The following is a 22214-nucleotide window of genomic DNA, read 5'->3' as shown; positions in this document are numbered from 1 at the left end:
ACGCTCAAGAGGCCTGAATGAGAGGAGCGCAGATATCTTGAATGGCTGTGGAGCTGGAGAAGATTAAAGAGACACTGAGGAGCAAGGCTATAGGGGGGTTGGAAAAAAAATGAGAATTTTAAAATCGAGAATAATAAATATCACAGACTCTCTTAAGTGGCATCTCACTCAGTCTTGCCTCGGGGATCAGTGACAAATATAAAGTAACACCTCAATTACAAAATTCGCATCCTTGTTTAGAAATTAACTACTGCCTAGTGGAGGGTAAGATGCATCAGTACTGGATATTCAAGGGCTTTGCATTTATTCTGAATTTACTGTAATTTTAAAAGTTCTGGCATGATCCAAAATTACATATATCACTACTGACACATCTATAATCACCAGCAACAAACCCCCACCCCCCATCCCCAGTGAAACACGACTCACTTTTCAAATATGCCAATCAGCTTCTTTCTGTTTCTTATGGGCTCCGAGTCCTCCTCAAACTCCTCCATCTCTTTGCCAAGGAAGACTTCCTGGTGAAAATCCTTGTTCAAGACACCTCCTTTCTCCAGTTTGAGGCCGTTCAGGTGGTTCGGCGGCTGGATCTCGTTCTCGTCCTTGCTGATGCTCGACTTTTCCTTCTTGATGGCCGAGTTGTTGGCGGGCCGGGCGTAAACAGCGACCAGCAAGAAGACACACAAGGAGCCTAAGTAAAGGCTGGCGAAGACGCCCAGGACCGACTTGACCGAGGTCATCCTCAGTGTGTGTGTGGGTGTGAGCGAGGAAGTAACAAGGGCCGAAATCAACATGCACTGTCACAAACTGCGTCAATTTTCAGGTACCTGTCATATCAGCCTTGACACAGAGAGATTCACCCCCCTCCTGGAATTAACTGGGGGAGAGAGAGAATGTGTTCGTGTCCCCACAACCTGACTCTTTTGTACACGTGGCTGTCCCAGATATTTCAGCCGCTCTTACACGTGAAAACCTGCAATACAAAAGGATTGGGAACAGGAAGCCGAGCCGGGTGATTAAAATAAATAACCCATTGGAAGAACTGCTGAACAAGATCTGACTTCAGTGAATGAGGAAGTACCTGCTTTGGTCAGCTTCTCTCTGGCTCTCCCTAGCCTGGATGACTTCACTTTCTTGCACTGTGCACCCACCAGCAGCCTTTGGGGAAATGACTGCACTCAGCTGGGGTGGGTTTGGGCACAGCAGGAACTTTAATTTAGAATGAAAACAGAAAGCGCTGGGGGAGGCGGTGGTATTATCACTGCACTAATAATGCAGAGACCCAGTATAGTGCTCGGGGGACCTGGGTTCGAATCCTAGCATAACAGATGGTGGCACCACTGATGGTGAAATTTAAATTAAATAAAAATCCAGGATTAGAAGTGTGTTGAAACCATTGTCATGAGGACTCGAAACGTCAACTCTTTTCTTCTCCGCCGATGCTGCCAGACCTGCTGAGTTTTTCCAGGTAATTCTGTTTTTGTTTTGTCATAAAAACCCATCTGGTTCACTAAGGAAATTTCTTATAAGGAAATCTGCTGTCCTTACCTGGTCTGGCCTACATGTGACTCCAGACCCACAGCAAATGTGATTGACCTTTGAATGAGGGCAATTAGGGGTGGGCAATAAATGCTGACCTAGCCAGTGATGCCTACATCCCATGAACAAGTAAACTCAGCAGGTATGCCAGCATCTGTGGAGGGAGAAAAACAGAGGGTTTCTCATTGGGCTTGAACTGTTAACTCTGTTTCCCCCTCCACAAATGCTGCCAGACTTGCTGAGTTTTTCCAGCACTTTCTGTTTTTATTTCAGATCTCCAGCATCCACAATTAACTTGCATTTATCTATCACCATTAAAGTAATAAAATGTGCTAAGTTGCTTCACAGGGGCATTTCATATACATATAAAGCCACATAAGAAGACATTAGAGCAGATGACCAAGAGCTTGGTCAAAGAAGAAAAATAGTTAAAGTTGAAAATGACTGGCACTGGTCCAAACTGGTCTTGTATACCTTAAAATGGAATTCCAGCTCAGAACAGTACCAGTCATTTGCAAGTTCTACGTTTTTCTTTCCCTTTAAAGGAGAGGCAGAGAAGCTTAGGGAGGGAATTCCAGAGTTTAGGGCCTTGACAACCGAAGACGTGGCCACCAACAGTGGAGCGATTAAAATCAAAGATGCTCAAGAGGCCAAAATTAGAGAAGCACAGATATCTTGGAGGGTGTGGAGCTGGAGGAGATTACATGGATAGGGAGGGACAAGGTAGTGGAGGGATTGGAAAACAAAGGATGCGAATTTCAAAATCCAAACCTTGTTTAAACTGGAGCCAGGGTAGGTCAGCGAGCACAGGGGTGATAGGGGAACAGTACAGTGCAAGTAAGGAAAGCAAGAGTTTTGAATGACTTCAAATTTACAGAGGGTAAAATGTGGGAGGCCAGCCAGCCAGCAATGTATTGGAATAATCGAGTCTAGAGGTAATAAAGGAATGTGTAAGGGTTTCAGCAGCAGATGAGCTGAGGCTGGGCAGAGTTGGGCGATGTTGCAGAGGTGGAAGTGGGTGGTCTTCATGACCATTCATGACCCACTTTCAGCACATCCTGAGATCATATTCAATAAAGGAGCTTTCATCAGAATCACAATATAGCAGGAGGCCATTTTCTGCCAGTGCCAACTCTGTCCTGTAACACCATTCCCCTTCCTAAGATCCTTTGATATACCTCCTTCTCAAATACTTCTTACATTCCTTTTTGAACAGGAGGAATTTCCCCCCTATACTGTTTAAGTACTGCCCAAGAAACACTTCTTCATATTAAATCACTTTAAATGATATTTTGTCTCTATTTCAATAGCTACATGGTGAAGAACCTTTATGGTGGAATAGTCTTCCGTCCAAAAACCTTCCTTATTGGCTGTCTTCCAGCAAAAATCTTTGTTTTGTCCCCTTGCTCCCCATTCTCACACCAGTGGAAACCATCCAACACTAGTGTATACCAAAACAAAAACAAAAATACCTGGAAAAACTCAGCAGGTCTGGCAGCATCTGCGGAGAAGAACACAGTTAACATTTCGAGTCCTTCAATAGAACATACCAACTGGGCTCAGTTGGTTGCACTCTCAACACTGGCTGTGGGTCTAAATTCCACTCTAAGACTTGAGCATAAAAATCAAGGCTGACACTTCAGTGTGGTACTGACCTGTCAGAGGTGTTGTCTTATGGATGAAACATTAAACCAAGGCCCCATCTGCCCCCTTAAATGGATGTAAAAGATCCCTTGACACTACTTCAAAGAAGAGCAGTGGAGTTATCATTAATGCCCTGGAAATTATCTGTCCCTTGATCAATATCACAAAAACAGATGCTTCAGTTGTCATGGGAACTTGCTGTGTGCAGTTTGATTACTGTGTTCTGACATTACAAAATTGGTTACACCTCAGAGCTATTTCATTAAGTGTAAAGTGCTTTGGAATGTCTGGTCGTGAAGGGTGCTATATAAATGCAAGGCTTTCTTTTTACAGTAAGATCCCCAACTAAGTTTCACTTACCCCTTCACCGGCTGCCCTGCTCTTGGTGCTGCTCCCACTCACCACATTACAGTAGCTGCTGTTCCCAGCTCTGCAGGTCCCCACACACACCCCTTTCCTCTGTTTCCCTCTCTTCTCCCTTCCAAGCCCCAACTCCACCTGACCTCTAGCCCCCTCCTGTGATTTCTGACCCCTACCACCACCACCCCCAACACCCCCCACCCCACCACCCCCCTCACCCCCACCCCTCCCACACCCCCACCTCCCCCACCCCCGACTCCCCCACTGGTTCCAGTTCTCTTCAGTGACAGTGGTGGCTGGTGGGAAGGAGGGGGGCTGTGAGGAGGGGTGATGCCACTGAGTTGGGCATAGAGTGTGGATGGTCGCTGCTGTTGGGGGAAGGTTGGCAGCCTTAGTATGAAGATGAATTCCTGTTAATCATCCTTCTCTCTTTGAATCTGTGTGTCCTTCAGCTCCTGAAGCTCAAATTCAATGACTATTGTGGGTTAATTTTCTCCATCAAACTTCTACTCCACTGTAAGATCACCTCTTAGTCACCTCCATTTCCTCAACTGCTTGCAACCTCAACACCCTATTTGACTCTGAGCTGAGTTTCCAATCCCATATCCTCTCTATCACAGAGGCTGCCTCTGTAATGATGCACATCCCCACCCCTGCCTCAGCTCATCCGCTGATGAAACCTCCATCCATGCTTTTGTTAGTATAGATTTGATTATTCCAACTGTCTCCTGGCTGCACTTCCATCTTTCATTCTTCATACACTTAACCTCATCCAAAATTCTTCTGTCCATATGCCAGCTCACACCAAGTCTGGTGTACCTCTCACCCATGTGCTTTCTGTCCTACTTTGGTTCCTGGTCCATCGATGCCTCCATTCTAAACCTTCTCAACCTGGTATTCAAATTGCTCCATGACCTTGTCACTCCCTATCTTTGTAACCTTCTACCATCCTCCAAGATCTCTGTGCTCCTCCAATTCTGGCCTCTTACTCATCCCCAACTTCCTTCACCTTACTGTTAGTGGCTATGCTATAGGCTCTAAGCTCCGGAATTCCCTCCATAAATTTCTTCACATCTCTCATTCCTTTAAGGAACTCCTTAAAACCTGTCTTTTTGACCAAGCTTTTAGATAGCTGCCCTCAAATTTCCTGCTTTGGCTCAGTGTCAATTTTCAACTGATTATGCTGCTGTGAAACTCTGGAAACATTTTACTACTTCAAAACTGCTGCATAAATGTAAGTTATTGTTATTTTACCCAGACTAAAAAGCTTAAGTATCTTGAGTCATAACATAATAAAATAGGGGATCAGCCTTATGCCCTTTTGGTGGATGGCCTTCAGAGGATGAATGTTTTTGTTTCATGGCAGCCAGAGCAGTACACAGTAATCAATGTGGCACTTTGATCATTACTACCTCTGACACATACTCTATGTTGTTCAACATTTTATTGGCTTTGTTGATTGCTGCTCTGCATTTGTTGGACATGTTTAGCATTGAATCAATGAAAACTCTGGATCTCTTTCAACTTCATCTTTAGATATTTCAACGCCTTCCTAAGTACGCATGGCACCTAATATTTTCTTACTATGTGTAGTACTTTACAATTGTACACTACATTAAATTTCATTTGTCATTCTTCTGCTCATTTACTTACCTTGTCCAGCTCGCTCTGCAGTTTGAGTCCTCTGTAGGACAAGGTGCAGACAGATCGTTCTTACAAGTTAAGCAAGATGACCCAGTACAGTGGGCTAGTGCATGTGTGTTCTTTGTTTTTGTAACAGTTCATGAATATAAATGTTACCAAATGTACCAAGAGACTCTTATCGTCCTCTTTCTGCTTTTATCTACCTTTGAATAAAGCAGCTTATGTTTTATGTTAGCTCAGTCCTTTGTCAGAAGGATTGTTATGCCTTGTGCCTTCAATCTGCTCCAGGTCACAAGGGAGGTTCATTGTTACAATCCACAGGTAGTAGCTAAAGGGCACAGGGAATTCTGTAGAAGGAAATAGCCATTCAGAACATTTAAGGGAATGACCGACACCATTTAACCTGATAAGGTATCTACAACAGACCAAAATCGCTAACACTCACATTGGATTTGCTTTCATGATGTCGTTCTCTTCCAGTTCAAAAACATGTTGATGGTCCTTACTGGAGGCCCAGGAATTGCATTGTTCTCTCCTCCTCCTATCTCCATTTGCCTACATTAACTACTTCAGTGGCTACACTTAAAAGTAACAAATTGCTTTGTGAATTGCTATGGGATATCCTGGTGATGTGAAAACCTCCTTCTTGTCTAATCTAGCTGAGACTCTTGCTGGTCTGATTACTCATCCACAGCCAAGTAGTTAACTCAATCTTACTGTCGAAATATTTTGCTTTTCATTTCATTCTGCATTTTAAGTATTTAAAGTGCCTTTGGTTGACAGGTGCTATTTAGTGTCCCGACCAAAGCTGCCACAATTGATACAATCTCTGGATTTTTATATTAGATATTTGTTGGGTTCAGTGTCATATTTCACTATTTAGGCTGATCTGGTAGTGTCTATAATCTTTGTCTTGCCCATTGTCTCGATAGGCTTTAGCAGGAAATCTGGCTAGACAGCAGCTCCCAAAATGCTGCTGGCCCTTAAAGAGGGTGTAATTTCTGTTAGCCAAGAAATGAGCCTTTGCTGACCAAATAATAGGTGCCAAGATAAATTTGGGCAAAATTGTCCCATTTGAAGATGATCTCTTAAAGTTGCAATTGCAGGAGGTGATATGAAGGAGGGTGACTGTGCAAGTTGCATGGAGGGAATTGCCCGATTGAGTCAATACAATTGCCTAAGTCTGTCGCGGTGGATGAAAACAAGGAAGATGTTTGCTGGTGTCAGGGGGACAGGAAGAGGGTCTCCATCTTTGTACATATTTCCATTGGGGCCCGTCACATGTAGCACAAATCTAAGTTGTAAACTGCAATTCTCTCAGGAGGGTTTCATTTAAACTCACTTCCAAGGCATTCTATCCTGAAATACTTATAACAACTTATAGGAACAAAAGGGATGGGAGTTTCCCTCAGGCCTGTTCCACCATTCAAGTAGATCACAATTGACCTGCACCTCAACTCTATTTTCCCCCATTCATGCTATATTCCTTGAGACTCTTACCAAACAAAAATCTATCTGTTTCAGCCTTAAAAGCTTGAATTAAGTCAGCACGCACAAGCTCTCAGGGAGGGAGAAGGGGGAAAAGTGAAAAAGAAAATTTCAACTATGCTTTGTGTGTAAAAGGCACATAAATAAGCAACACACAACGACCAACACAAATGGGTCTGCATACTTGGTTTTAATTTATTGACCATAAATTGTGCAATATTTAAACACTATCCTCTTGTCACAGCTTTTTACATAATGATTCCAGCATTTTTAAATAAATACAATGTAATGTTTTTATTGATCATAAAAATCACTGCATAATATTTCAACAGAATTATGCAAGAGCTTCTGTGGAATTCCTTTCAAAGTCCACTTGTCCTCCCCCATTGCACCACTGAAAATCTGAGCTCTAGTAATGAGATCATAAGAGGAGCAGGAGTAGTCAGAAGGCCCCTTGAGCCTGCTCCACCATTCAATTGGATCATGACTGGTCTGCTCATGGATTCAACTCCACTTGCCTGCCTGTCACCACAAACCACGCCAACCCCACACAATCACCCTCGACTCCCCTATAGTTCAAAAATCTGTCTATCTCTGCTTTGGAATACATTCAATGGCTCAGCCTGCACCACTCTCTGGGGCAGGGAATTCCAAAGATTCATGACCCTAAGAGAAGAAATTCCCTCTCATTTCTGTCTTAAATGACCAGTGCTAGTCGAGGACAGGCCAGGGACTTTGCATAATGGATGTGTACAGGTTTCAGTTGGCTGCTGTTTACGGGCAGTCACTCGGGCATAGGCTGCCCATGGGCAGAGTGTCTGCTTCATCATATGCTGAAGGATATGTGCATTAGCAATGGTGATGGTTAGCTGATAGCCAGGCACTGGCGTATGGAGAATAAGCAGAACTGATCACACCGGGAGTGGTGTAGGCAGAGAAGGGCAAGAGTTACAAAAATGGGATGAGAGAGAAATGGTGAATATGTGGGAGGGTACCAGACAGAAGAAAGGTAAAATTAGATTTTGGATCAAATCATAAGCTGCATGATCAACATCTCTAGCTGTGAAATGTCATGGGAACATCCAAGGTAATTAATCTTTTTTGTACTTTTCCAATTCCATTTATTCTACATGGAAGTTGTAAATTCACAATTTCATAGGTTTAGGAGCTGTATTTAGGTCCTCTCAAAATGAAACAATTGAATAATGTGTGATTTAAATAAATGAATAGCATTAATAATGCAAAAGAACATTTCAAAAATTCACTATTATTCCTTCTCTTGCTCTGAAATGCTGAGGTCTACATATTATATAGAGTATTAAACTTCTACACTCTCACTACATTGACAAATATAAATGTAACATTGTAACTCTACAACCGACAAGTAACTTTGAAAGATTCCAACAGTACCACAAAAGGAAATAAAGCTTCAAGTTCTGGAATTTAACCTAGTGACTGATAATAGAAATTATTTGTTTTAGCAGTTAGATGGTAAGAGCCCTGGATGCAAACAATGGCGAGGATGAATAGCATTTTTGATTAGATCTGTTTTATAGGAAGAGACCTGTATGAGGTCATTTTACAAATTTACCATCACTCGCTGAGAGCAGCTCTGTGGGCATGTCCAACAATTATTTGAAAACAATGAGGTTCCCCAACAGAAGTGTGGAGGCAGAAAATTCTGCCAATAGCGGATCTCCTAAAGTACTGCCCTCAGGAAGTGAACTATCAGAGAGCTTCTGAAACTCAAATCAAGGTGGCAGAAGTGTGCAGCTGCAGGTGTGACTGTGTGACGGGTAACTTTCTTATAAGGAAGGTCCCATCGAGATGCCAGCAAAAGACATGGTGATGCCCAAAATAAGGAAGGCACACTATCCATGGCAAATTCATCACAGATCACCAGTTCTCAGGTCTGGATGAAGGAGAGACTGTTTTGTTACTCATTTCAAAAGTCACTCTGGATGGAAGGTTTGTTGACCATTATTAACCAGTACCAGGCTTTATTACCAGAATTATATGCTGCCGTCATAGAATACTAATAAATAATAGTTAATTTAAATTCATTCTTATGGTTTACTCTCTAAAGCATTGTTCAGTGAGAGGAAATATCAGGAATAGCAGCACAGTGAATGACACAGCACTCAGAGAGAGGTACACAGTACAAGTCCATCAGCTTGGCCTTGCTGAGTTAAGTAAGTACATATACAGTTTAACATTTCCAACACAAGACAAGAAGCGCAAGAACTCAAGCCCTGATTTACACGATCTTCTCAAGTTGTGCGAGAGCAGAAGCACATTTGGAACAAACAATGATCTTCCTAATCTATGCACTTTGAGACCTGCGTCTAAGAAAAATGTTTGCTAGGTCAAAGTTCGAAGACACAGTGATTCATTTGTTTTTGTATTATTTGTCCACTCTGATCCCAACGTAAAAGCTTTCTCCTTGGGGCTAGCCACTTTAATTGTAAGTTCTCAATGAATAGTAAAGGATGTGATTTGTCATGGGAAATTCCACCAAAAATTACTCAGCAGTTTTGCATAAAAAAAAACTACACAGTCCCCAAAATGGTGTCCACATTGTCTTTTTCACCCATGTGGCCAGCTGTGCTTCTGAAATTGTCACCAATCACAGTCCTGGACCGTAAATGTGCAGACCAGTGCTCAGAGTACACAAGGTATATGTTTCCTGATATTAAGCCACTGAGTAACATAACTTACCAGACCCTGCCTGTCATGTCATTGATCAAAAGGTGCTTGTGTGTGATGGAACTCTCAATTTCAATGGTCATCTGCTACGTAAGACTTGGATTGCAACATGCAAGCAGCCTGATTCTAATTGGAAGGCTGCAACATGAACAATACTCTTGGGCTGGACAACTGTAATGGATTGGAATTGTGCACTAATTTTTGGCATCGATTAAAAAAACACAAAAACAACCTAGCTCAGATTGCCTCTCTAAGCTCAAATACCGATTCTTTTTACTTGGCATTCTGAGCAGAAGGAATGATATTTTCAAAAAAAGAATAATTTACTTCTACACAAAGTCACACTCGTTATAAGAATCATATGTTGTTCAGTACTGTAACAAATCTGTATCTTTTCTCAATTTGGAAGGTTCTCAATTTCTTAAAAATACACGTCGGCAGAACGGTAAAATGTCAAACATGGATACTCGGAATTTTTCTGAATGTTTTATAATTTACAGCACTGGCTGGGGGAAAATATATCCTCAGGATTAAGTACAGTAGATTATTATAGGACACACCAGGATTGTTGCAGTGTTTGTATTAAATTGTTGCCTAACACTGTTAATTGTCAATAATAACAATTTCTAAAGCACCAGAACTATTATTAAACCAAAAAATGTTGACTCCAGGTGGTGGAAATCGGCCCAGCAAAAGCCTGGCACTGATGGGTTCTCACTGTAGATTCTCATATTTCCAGAGAACAGAATGGAGCTCGGTCTCCTACAGCTGAACCAGCAAAACTACTTTTTCCCCCCAATGCCCAGCAAAGCTCTACTTCAAAGGTGAAATGATTCTGCACCAAGTTAAAGAGAAAAGCACAACAATACCAGCAGCTAATCACGCAACACCAGGACTCTAGACACAGGCAAACAATCTCCATGCAAATTTAGTTGGACGAGTTCAAAAAAATCCTGTATTGTAAATTGTTAACACAAAAACTGTACCTGGGTGACTATTTTTAAAAGGTTAGCAAGGCAGCAAAAGGTCAGGGAAGGTAAAACACTTCCTAGACATTCTCAAGTTTTTTTTTAAAAAAAGCCTTTTTTTGCAACTCTTACTTCAGGAAATGTTTCTTCCTGCTACCTGGTCAGATGAGGGAGAATTCTAACTAGCGCCAGTTAGATGGGAGCAAGCTGTGATGAAATACATGGCTTGGAACCACTTTAAAGGCTTCTACTTATATAAGCAGCCTATAAATCTTTACACACACACACACACACACTTATGCACAACACAGGCATACAGATACATATGTACATACATGAATACAATAAAATTACTTTTACTATAATGGGATTACACACAAATCCCAGAACTTCAGACTCTTGTGCAATTAAATACAACATACTGTAAGACCAATGGAACTATCTGTGAACTCTGCTCACGTTGCCATAATGAGATAGGATTAGGAACACCAGGTGTTCTTTGGTGTTTCCTTCGCACAGGGAAACAATGGGAGAAAAAGTGACCAAAATTTAAAACCCAAACAGGAATTGAACCCTTGGCACTACATTGAGCTAATCTGTACTCTGATCAGGGAGAACAGCAACTTTGTGCTTTCTGGAGAAAAACCACTCAAGGTACAAGTTTTAACCTCTCGAATTTGCAGACTTGGTATTAATGTTACGGTCAGAAATACTGAGTAGGTGCCATGTCGATGCTGGAGCTCCTTTCAGGAGAAATGTCCTGCATTAACACATATCCACATTACTGTTTTGAAATCACCATGCAGATCTCACTGTCTCCTCCTCTCCGGCGCTACGTTGTAGTGTCAGGGTATGCCATCTTTTCGCTGGCAGCACTGGGACGGTGGGACGTACCAATCATAAATATATGACAGTCGTGCTTTAATTTCTTCTTTGCACAGTTTCCCTTCTCTTTGGAGTGTCTGATGCTTTTCCAGCATATCCTCAATGCTCTGTTTGTGCGTCACAATGTACTTGTTATTGCACCCACGCGATTTGTACTCTGTATCAAACCGTGGATCATGCAGGCGTTTGACATCTACTGGTGCTAGCCAGGCCCCCAAAGAGACATCCTCACTCTGCCATACCTTCAAATAATCAATGTTAATTCGAATATAGTGCACCAAATCAGCAGACAGAATATATCCACCCCCTAGAGCATAGGGCAAGTAATAGTCGCACAGAACCCAAGTGCTCTCCTTCCATTTTCCCCCAGACTTAACCCTTCCTCGTCCAGAAAAGAAACCCCAGTAGAGTTTCTTTGGCTCTTTTGCCTTCAGTTCTTCCTTAATGATATCTAACCTGGCAAAAGTGTCATCATCTGCTTTCAACACAAACTTACAGTCGACGTTTTGGTCTACCCAAGCATACATGTGAAGGATCTTGTTGGTAAGGTTTTCATAGGAATCCTTCAAGTCCGGGAGCAGCAGGAGGTCACGGTGCCGAGCATTCTCTTGCTCCAAATTTTGAACTTCCTCTGCCGCAAGCCCACTGGTGCCGATGGCAAAGTAAGGGAGGATTTCCGGGTCCCGGTTGGCCAGCCACGTGCTCCTGATGATGCTTCTCCTCTCAGTGTACTTGGGGCCAGTGGTGATCATCAGCACAAGGAAAGCAGACAGGCCTTTGGTTCTGCTGTGGCCTTGACTGTCGCTCTGTCTTTCGACCCCATGAGGTAAGCCTGGGGTCTTCAATGTTTCCGAGGTGCATTTAGCCAAGTAAAGCAGCATCAGTGCAAACAAGGAGAGGGTTGCAACACCAAGAGCTGTTTTGTGGCGACAGACAAGTCGAACTAGATTCATCGTGCAAATGCTTGAGTTTCTGGAGTGCTTTCAGCTGGAGAGGAAAAAAAAGAAACAGATAAAGGTTAAAACAAGCAGGATTGTTTCACGTTAATAAGTAGCTTGATTCCTTGCAAACAACCCCCAACAGCAAGCTGTATTTGGTGATAATGCAACCATGCCATGGCTCCTATTAATTACTCTCTGAAATGAATTGTTTGATTTTCCCGATTTCACGTCTGTTACTTATTTTGATTTACCTTCTGATAACAGCAGTTTGTGTGAGCAGCATCAACTAATGTGATATAAATTAGCTGAAGAGACAGGCAGACACGTAAATAAGACAGGCTGATGGATACCGGGGAGTAAATTACAAGAAGATAGCACCTTGCTCATGATTTCTAAAATAAGTATCTATGCAAGCTTGAAATTAGCTTTGAGTCCTCAGTCCTCTTCCCTTTCACAAAAAAAGCTTAAATATTTATAATTTTTGGAAAAAATTTAGTGTATTGCTATTCTTGGAAGTTGTTATCTAAATAAGCAAGAAGGCAGTTCTCAGTAAGACAAATTAGCAGCTACCCTGTATCTGAAGGGCATTGCAGTATAAGTCAAAGCAAGTTCATTGATGTTTACTCTATCTATCTAATGTAGATAGGATCTACGTTATGAATAAGGATTCAGCTGTTTATCACAGGAGAAAAGTCCTGAGAGGACATATGATTCAAGTTTTCATTGAAGGATATTGATATTGTTTAGATAGGTTGGCTATATATCTTGTACAGGGAGCACAGAATTACAAAATCAACAAGCCTTGACCAAGATTAGAAATTTTGGTGCACAAGTGCAAAGAGTGGTTAACCCCAAGTCAAAGAGCTGTCTTAAAAAGAAACTGGATCAATATTTGTTGAGAATGCAGATCAGCTCAGAGAAATTATGGCATTGTGCATGAGCTATGGAAGGAGCAGACTTGATGAGCTGAATAGGCCCTTCTTGCCCTTATCGTTATCTCACAGGAGGGAGAATGTCAGCATAATGGCTGACATTTAAAAATCTCTTGCATTAATGCAATGTTAAATGATGTTTATGAGAAGCCATCACTCCTCTATTGTTGTTACTGCAGACTTGCCCGGGAAATATTTTGTCATTAATTTTTGGGACCTGATGTGCTGCCACCGATTCCCTGGATTATCTTGACACACCAGCCAGAGCTTTCAGTCAGCTTCTCTCAGAAGAAATGGTTTTAGAATGGAGAATTCCATGTACAGCTGGGGATGAGTTAACCAATGTGCAAATGAAAAAGAAGGTCTCGCATTTATATAGTGCCATACACAGAATATCATAAATTGCTCTGTATCCAATGAAGTACTTTGGAAATATAGTCACTGTTACGATACAGGAAACAGTAGCTTCACTCCATCCCTCCTCTCCCTATGGTGATCCTGCTAATTGCACTGATGTGAGAACAAAGATTTAAAAAAAAGACTATTTTCAGATTGGAGGTGAAAATAGGCTCTTGGTTTGTTACAGCACTCAGAGTTAATGCTACACATCTGTGTAGAATTCAGACTAAGTGTTAGATCAGTACTGGGAATCCAGAATGAAAAGAGAATGCATTGGAAGAAGGTTAGGAGTAAGTGGGTGGTGGGGTAGAGTGGTCTATCAGGATCATGAGGTCGCTGGTTAAGGATGTAATGCCCAGCTGTGCACAGCTTAAATGGCGAGTTCAAATCACACCACTATTCACGGGGATGTGAAACCAGGCTGGAGTAGAGTCCCAAGATACCAACTGGGTGGCTACGAGAGTCAAGCACTCAGCTCAAGGTCCTGCACACTACTGTTGTGGAGAGGAGGACAGGTGGACCACAGCAAGAAATGGGCAACCAGGCATCCATAAACAGGCTGGGCAGGTAGAGTGTGTTCTCAGTACCGGGCCTGGGCAGTGAGCATTGTATAAGGGGTGCTGGAAACCTGAAAATAGGGTTTGAAACTGCACAGAAATTGAAGAACAGAAGTAATCAGTTCCACTAGTGTTAGCTGAAATTAAAGCTGATGTTGACTGGGTTCTCCCCGTTATATATATAATAAGCGTGACTCAAAAAATCATGTCATAATCCAGACAGGAAGCACACACCAAATGCAAGACTTATATAAGATACATTGCCATTTGGCCCAACCAGCCCTTGCTGGTGTTTATGCTTCATTTGAGCCTCCTCCCATCTTTCCTCATCTAAAGGTATCATTACAACTGTCTATCCCCTTCTCTCTTACAAGCTTGTCAAGCCTCCTCTTATACTGTTTGCTTCAACAGATCTGTGTTCAGGAATTGGGCTAGAGAACTGCTGCGATAATGTTTTCAAACCATCATCCTAGTGCTTTTTACAAATAGTTTTAAATCATTTTTATAGTAAACTGCGTCCTTTTCTGTGGCTACATAAAAGTTACAAAGGTCAACTCCATTTAGTCTCAAAAACAATTCTGTAACAGAAGTCAAACTGCAATGTTAATAAGGTCACTTTAACAGATGGATTCATTCAGGTCTTAAGAATTCAGCATAAAACTGCTGATCTTGGCTCCTCTCCCAACTGTCCAAATGTTCCGAATCAATGCTACTCCAGATCTTATAGTCTTCGATACGATACTATTTTCCGTAGGTTGGAAGGACTGTCACTGCTATAAAGATGGATTAAAATTCTCAGAACAAATGGCCCACAAATTAAATCAGGGGTTTTTAATGCTGATCACTGCAGCTTTAGGATTTCACACCTGCGTTCAGCAGGCACCTAATAGTGACCAGTCGGTTCACTAGTGACAGACACTAATGGCTCTGTGCTGCCAATTAGCAGTCCCAACACACCTGGTTTGAAGCCCTCAGTGATTCCGATGCTAAATTTTTCACTTACATTGCACACCAAGAACCCTCTTATTAAATGTGATCCTATGTCAGAGCAGCACTGTATTATTCTGTGAATTACAGCTGCATAAGTATTCACAAACACATTTTTGCTATTCAATGCAGCAAAATAATATCAGTCAGCATATCACCCCTAATCAGGTAACAGTAGTCACATTTGGCTCAGCAACATAGAAATATTCAATACAGCACTATTATTACTCTACAGTAGTAAGCAGCATTATTCAGTGGAACACAGTATTCTGCTATGGAATTGAAAGCAGGCTGTGTTTTTGATGAAAAGGTTATGGTGTCTGATGTTCAGCTTGGGGTCAAATAGGACACCGAGGTTGCAAACAGTCAGGTTCAACCTCAGACAGTGGTGAGGGAGGGGAGGATAGAATCGATGGCAAATGAATGGAGCCCGTGACAGGGGTCTAAGACGATGGCACCAGTCTATCCAACATTTAACAGCTTATCCAATGCTGGATGTTGAATAAACAGTCTGACAGCAGAGGCGGTGGAGAGACAAGATTGAGGCAGAGCTGCGTGTCAGCAGTGTACATATGGGGCCTGACTCCATAGCTTTAGATGATGCCACTAAGAGTCCGCATGTCGTTAAGGAAAGCAGGTCAAAGATAGACCTTTGAAGGGTTTGAGGGGTAACTGGACAGCATTGCTGGAGATATTGTAACTATAATTGGAAAGATAACAAAAGAGCCAGGCAAGAGCAGTTCCACTCAGCTAGACAACAGAGGAGAGGCACTAACGAGAGTGCAGCTGACCATGTCAAAAGCTGTAAAGAGATTGGGAAGGATGAGAAAAGATAGTGCATTATAGTCAAAGTATTTTTTTTGTGTCTCTAATTAGGGATGTTTCAGTGCTGTGAGTGGGCAAAGACCAGGTTGGAGAGATTCAAACGTGTCTTGTACAAAATATAGTTATGAATTTGAGAGGTGACAATATGTTGAGGGACTTTGGAGAGGAAAGGGAAGCTGGGGCTATCACTTGTAAAAATACTTCACTCATCTGAATTACAATAATACTGTACTAGCCTGAACAATAATATTGGACCTCCCCAAATAATACTGAACTGTTCTGAATGATATACCTTGAATAATATTGCACTACACTGAAATATCACATCGCACTGTTCTCATGAAAGGTTGTCAGTCTGAAATGTTAACTTTATTTCTCTCTCCACAGATGCTACATCACCTGCTGAGGACTTCCAGCATTTTCTGATTTGATATGAGCTCCTCAGGTTTAAGGAGACAGTTGACAGTGCAGTAAAAATGGCAGGGTTATCTTTTCTCTACAGAATGATTTCAGAACAGTGAGTGGCTTTGGCAAATAAGGGGTCTGGTAATGAGTGGCTAGTTACAGGAGGAAATGGGGTTGGTAAGGGGCTGGGGAAGGGGGGGGTGGGGGGGCAATGGCTGCTGATGGCCCTGTATGTGATTCAGAAAGTAACAGTAGAGGCAATGTTGAGGTGGGAGGCGTTTGGGGGGGGGGGGGGGGTGGTTACCACGACTAGGGATAAGAGTTTATGCTGAGGGAGAAAAACCAGAGAGTGGTAAAATCAGAAGAGGCCATGAGTCGAGATGGAGATTGAAACCACTGAGAACGATGCATAGTTCAATGCAGAGGAGAAGAGGGAGGTTACCTCAGTGAGATACTCAGGTGGGGTGGTAGAGAATGAGGGTTTTAATGGCAGCGAGAGCACTGGAACAAGATGAGGATTCAGGACTATTCACCACAGTGACAGTTCAATGCACTGCAATATTATTAACACTGCATTATTATTCAGAACAGTTCAATCAGTAATATCCAAGGCACATTATTATGTAGTTGAATTATAATTTAAAACATTACCATGCAGGAAAGTGTAGTTCCATCATTTAGGACAATATTTTTCAGGACACTGCAGCATTATTGTTCAAGTGAGTGAAGTATTATTTGAGGCGCTGTGGTATTATTTAAGACGTTATTATTCAGTGGACTTAGCTGTCAAGTATTATTTAGAGCAATGCAGTATTGAACTAAGCATCATTATTTAAGACAATGTAGTGTTATGATCATAGGACAATATTAATCAAGGCTGCACAATGGTGGGATATTATCCAGTGCTGTACAATATTATTATTCTGCATAGCTCAGGATTGAGTAACTTCGATGAAATGATGGAGGTTCTGCTACTTACCGCTCCATTGAATTCTGAAGCAATGGGACCGATTGCCCGACGGAAACCGTCGATCATTCAGAGAGGCTGCAGAGCAGGCCCGTCCAGCGCCTCTCTCACAACCGCTGCTGCTGCCACCTCCTGGGCCGCGATCCCTGGGGAAAGGCGCAGCAGCGACACCATGCCCGCAGGCGAGAGCCCGGCCAACATTACGGGGAGGGGGAGGGGGTGGAGACTGGTGTGTGGAGGAGGGGAGGCGGTGCGGGGGGGGTGGGGGTGGTGGTGTTGGTGCTGTGACGTAATGACGTATACCCGCGCAGTGACGTGGCGCCACTGGAATTCGTCGCACTGGCTGTTTGTTGGGGGGGGGGGGGGGGCAGTTGGTGCGCTGCGTGCTCTAGCTCCTCCTGTGGCTCGGAAGAGCCACTGACTGAATTTCCTCTCTGGAACAACAATAACCTACATTAGTATAGTGGTGGAATATTTTATTTTTTAATCACTCCATCATTAGTGGCTATGCCTTCAGTTTATGCCCTAAGCTCTAGAATTTCGTCCTTTCTAAAATCTACCTCTCGGTCATCTTGGCCTAATACCTCCTGATGTTTACTTCTGTAAAGTGATTTGGGATATTTTGTGATAAAGGTGCTATATAAGTGCAAGTATTTGATGTATGTGGGTGCCGTGGGCCCAGCTGTTCTGCTTTTTCGGCCCCCAGGTCAAATGCTTTCCATTTGATTCTTTCAAACCAGAGCTAGATCTGTTTCTGCTTGGGGCGGACTTCAGTTCTTTACTCAGGGAATTCAGGGCCAGAATGATCTTCTGGACGAAAGACTCCAATTCAGTCCATGAGATAGGCCAGAGAGGAATATCCCAGAGTGCCCCCGACTGGTGAGATAACCCTTTGCTGCTGCATCTCTTCAATTTTACCTTTTACTTTGTCCAAGAGTGGATGAGGGACTTTCTTCAGTGTAAAGAGGCAAACTGGTTTAGCATCAACTCGTAGGGTACTTGGTCTTTAGCTTCCCTAGGCCTGTAAACAATTTTGGAAATACATTTCAAAATGTACTGTAGTAGCTCTCATCAGGAACTCATCCACTTTTTAGATTAATTTCAGTTTTAGGCATGTCTTTCTGCTTATTGGAGAGCACTCTTGATTTTGAATGACATCGAGTGGTTCAAGGATTTCTCAGTCTTTATATTTCCGCTTTGCTATGAGTTAGCCTTTCACTTCTAAAGTAGTCCAACCAGTAATTTGATAGAAGAGGGGTGAAACTTTAGCTGATGAAACAGATGCCCCTGTTTCTGTGTCTAGTTTAAACTCTGTTGGGTGTCCACCCACTTCAAGTCTAAAACTCCAATTCTTGTTTTCAGTATCATTTACCTTCCCCAAGAAGGTTAATTCCTTTCCTTGTGGTTCTTCCACTTCTTCTATGTAGCTCCATTTTAAAATATTTTATCTCTATTTACAGATTGTTAGTGTTTTCGAGCAACAGACAGTTTTGAAGTAGCCTATTTTTCCATAGTTGTGGTACTCTGCCCACCCTGCTGGGCTTTGTTCTCTCTTGTGTGGTTTGTTCCCGCCACACCAAAGATATTTCAAAATGGCAGTTAACATGCTTTTCTCTGTTTTGGAGGGCTTAGGCTTTGCCATGCTTTCTATCTTATGGTCTACAAGCTGAATGGCCCCGCTCAATCTTCTCCACAGGACCTCTCATTCCCTGTGAACAAATGCCCAATTCTGTTTCCTGAGTTCAGTTTGCCTCACAATCTGCACTGCTTTCACGACTGTTAAATCCTTTCTTGTCTGTTAGAAATCTGATAATGCTTCATCGAGGACCCCAACTACAATTCTGTTGTGAATCAGCTCATCCTTTAAAATTCCAGTAATCGCAGTGCCCTGCCAGCCTATAGAGATCTTTGATGAATGAATCCATGCTTTCACCTGGCCTTTGCTTTCTTTAATTAAATTTAGCCCTCTCTATTATTAAATTCTGATGGACACTGAAATAAGAGTCAAAAGCTTGCAAGACATCTTCATTAGAAGTTGAAGTCTCAACAATCCCTGCCTTGCTATCACATCATCAGCAATAGATCCTACTGCATAAAGTAGTGTTATGACCTTGTTTTTAAAAATCTTTTTTGTGTAATCCTGAAGCTGTTCTGTACCTTGTGAATCTTTCTTTCCAGTTGTCCCAGTTCTGGGTCTGTTGCAAGCCTTCTGCAGTCTGAAATGGTTTTGGTAGTGTAGACTCCATTCTTCTACTGAGCCCTGAAATTGTTAATGCTTCTGTGCTGCTGCTTGCTGCTTTGGGCCTGTGCTCACTGCTTTCTGGTCTCCACGTCTGTGTCTCAGATTGTGTCTGCTGCTCCTGCAATGTTCTGATGCCTTAGTGAGTCGTAATTCTTATTCTTTTACCCTTCCTTTGAGGATCTCTTTTCTTGCCAGCCCTGTATCTTTTTAAGATATTCTGGGTCTTTTACTTGCTGTTACCATATTTCGTTGTGTGGTCAAGGTCTAGACAGGGGTTTTGGAGATTGTCTATTCTTCGCTGCTCGAGTTCCCAAAACCATTACTCTTTATTTGCAGCAAGTATTTACACATTTGTCCTCCACACAAGGTTAGACCATAAAACCACAAGACATAGGAGCAGAAATTAGGCCATTCAGCCCATCAAGTCTGCTCCACTATTCAATCATGGCTGATAAGTTTCTCAACCCCATTCTCCCACCTTCTCCCCGTAACCTTTGATCACCTTACCAATCAAGAACCTATCTATCTCGGTCTTAAATACACTCAATGACCTGGCCCCCACAGCCTTCTGTGGCAATGAATTCCATAGATTCATCACTCTCTGGCTAAAGTTTCTCCTCATTTCTGTTCTAAAAGGTCTTCCCTTTACTCTGAGGCTGTGCCCTCGGGTCCTAGTCTCTCCTACTAATGGAAACATCTTCCCCATGTCCACTCTATCCAGGCCTTTCAGTATTCTGTAAGTTTCAATCAGATTCCCCCTCATCCTTCTAAACTCCATCGAGTATAGACCCAGAGTCCTCAAATGTTCCTCATATGTTAAGCCTTTCATCCATGGAATCGTTTTTGTGAACCTCCTCTGGACCCTCTCCAGGGCCAGAACATCTTGAGATACGGGGCCCAAATTGCTCACAATATTCTAAATGTGGTCTGACGAGAGCCTTATAAAGCCTCAGCAGCACATTCCTGCTTTTATATTCTAGTCCTCTCGAAATAAATGCCAACATTGCACTTGCCTTCCTAACTACCGACTCAACCTGCAAGTTAACCTTAAGAGAATCCTGGACTAGGACTCCCAAGTCCCTTTGCACTCCAGATTTCTGAATTCTCTTCCCATTTAGAAAATAGTCTATGCCTCTATTCTACCTACCAAGTTCATGACCTCGCACTTCCCCATGTTGTATTCCATCTGCCACTTCTTTGTCCATTCTCCTAACCTGTCCAAATCCTTCTGCAGCCTCCCCACCTCCTCCTCAATACTACCTGTCCCTCCACCTATCTGTATCATCTGCAGGATGTCCTCAGTTCCTTCATCTAGATCATTAATGTATAAAGTGAAAAGTTGTGGTCCCAACACTGACCTCTGCGGAACTCCACTAGTCACTGGCTGCCATCCTGAGAATGACCCCCTTATCCCCACTCTCTGCCTCCTGCCAGATGGCCAGTCTTCTATCTATGCTAGTACCTTGCCTCTAACACCATGGGCTCTTATCTTACTGAGCATCCTCCTGTGCAGCACCTTGTCAAAGGCCTTCTGGAAGTCCAAGTAGATAACATCCATTGGCTCTCCTTTGTCTAACCTACTCGTTACCTCCTCAAAGAATTCTAACAGATTTGTCAGGCATGACCTTCCCTTGATGAAACCATGCTGACTTTGCCCTAGTTTACAATGCACTTCCAAGTATTCTGAAATCTCATCCTTAATAATGGACTCTAAAATCTTACCAACGACCGAGGTCAGGATAATCAGCCTGTAATTTCCCGTCTTTTGCCTCACTCTCTTCTTAAACAGGGGGGTTACATTAGCGATTTTCCAGTCCTCTGGGACCCTCCCTGACTCGAGTGATTCCTGAAAGATCACCACTAACGTCCCCACTATCTCTTCAGCTATCTCCTTCAGAACTCTGGGGTGTAATCCATCTGGTCCAGGTGATTTATCCACCTTCAGGCCTTTCTGTTTTCCTAGCACCTTCTGCTTGGTAATGGCCACCATACTCACCTCTGCCCCCCGACTCTCTTGAACTTAGGGGATGTTACTCATGTTTTCCACCGTGAAGACTGACGCAAAGTACCTATTCAGTTCCTCTGCCATTTCTTTGTTCCCCACTACTACTTCGCCAGCGTCATTTTCTAGCAGCCCAATGTCCACTTTTGCCTCTCTCTTACCCTTTATATATATAAAAAAAACTCTTGCAATCTTCTTTTATATTACTGGATAGTTTACCCTCATTTTTAATCTTCTCCCTCCTTATTTCTTTTTTAGTTGTCCTCTGTTGGTCTTTGTAGGCTTCCCAATCCCCTGGTTTCCCACTGCTCTTCGCCACATTGTATGATTTCTCTTTAGCTTTTATGCTGTCCCTGACTTCCCTTGTCAGCCATGGTTGCCTCGTACTCCCTTTAGTATGCTTCTTCTTCCTAGGGATGAATTTTTGCTGTATCTCCCAAATTATTCCCAGAAACTCCTGCCATTGCTGTTCCACTGTCTTTCCTGCTGGGCTCATCTCCCAGTCAATTCTGGCCAGCTCCTCCCTCATGCCTCTGTAGTTGCCTTTATTCAACTGTAATACCATTACATCTGATTCCAGCTTTTTCCTCTCAAATTGCAGGGTAAATTCTATCATATTATGGTCACTTGGAGCTCCTTCCAGTTTTCTCTCATTGCTCTGTCATGTGATCTGACATCATTTTGACATAAGCATCATGTATGCTTCTGATGTTAACCATTTAC

At 42.6% G+C, this 22214-nt stretch overlaps 2 protein-coding genes across 2 annotated transcripts in view; both read right to left on the bottom strand.

Moving 5' to 3' along the window:
• The window catches only part of sdf4 (stromal cell derived factor 4), a 77410-nt gene extending 76344 nt beyond the window's left edge, over window positions 1-1066 (bottom strand). Inside the window, exon 1 of the mRNA XM_041206616.1 lies at window positions 430-1066. Within this exon, the coding sequence (XP_041062550.1) occupies window positions 430-794 (365 nt within the window). The 5' untranslated portion in view covers window positions 795-1066. The remainder of the gene's footprint in view (window positions 1-429) is intronic.
• Window positions 1067-6852: 5786 nt separating this feature from the next.
• b3galt6 (UDP-Gal:betaGal beta 1,3-galactosyltransferase polypeptide 6) lies at window positions 6853-17459 on the bottom strand. Its single transcript, XM_041207211.1, has 2 exons — window positions 17260-17459; window positions 6853-12221 (listed from the first exon to the last, which is right to left on the bottom strand). The coding sequence occupies exon 2, from the start codon at window positions 12185-12187 to the stop codon at window positions 11195-11197; it is 993 nt and encodes a 330-aa protein (XP_041063145.1). The 5' UTR covers window positions 12188-12221; window positions 17260-17459; the 3' UTR covers window positions 6853-11194.
• Window positions 17460-22214: the final 4755 nt, after the last annotated feature.

This window comes from Carcharodon carcharias, chromosome 15, assembly GCF_017639515.1.
Source record: "Carcharodon carcharias isolate sCarCar2 chromosome 15, sCarCar2.pri, whole genome shotgun sequence".
Lineage (NCBI taxonomy): Eukaryota > Metazoa > Chordata > Chondrichthyes > Lamniformes > Lamnidae > Carcharodon > Carcharodon carcharias.
The sequence above is the reverse complement of the archived record's forward strand: the minus strand, read 5'-3'. Positions and strand labels throughout refer to the sequence as shown.

Coding starts and splice junctions, on each gene's coding strand:
- b3galt6 (XM_041207211.1), bottom strand. CDS start 12,187: ATGAATCTAGTTCGACTTGTCTGTCGCCACAAAACAGCTCTTGGTGTT.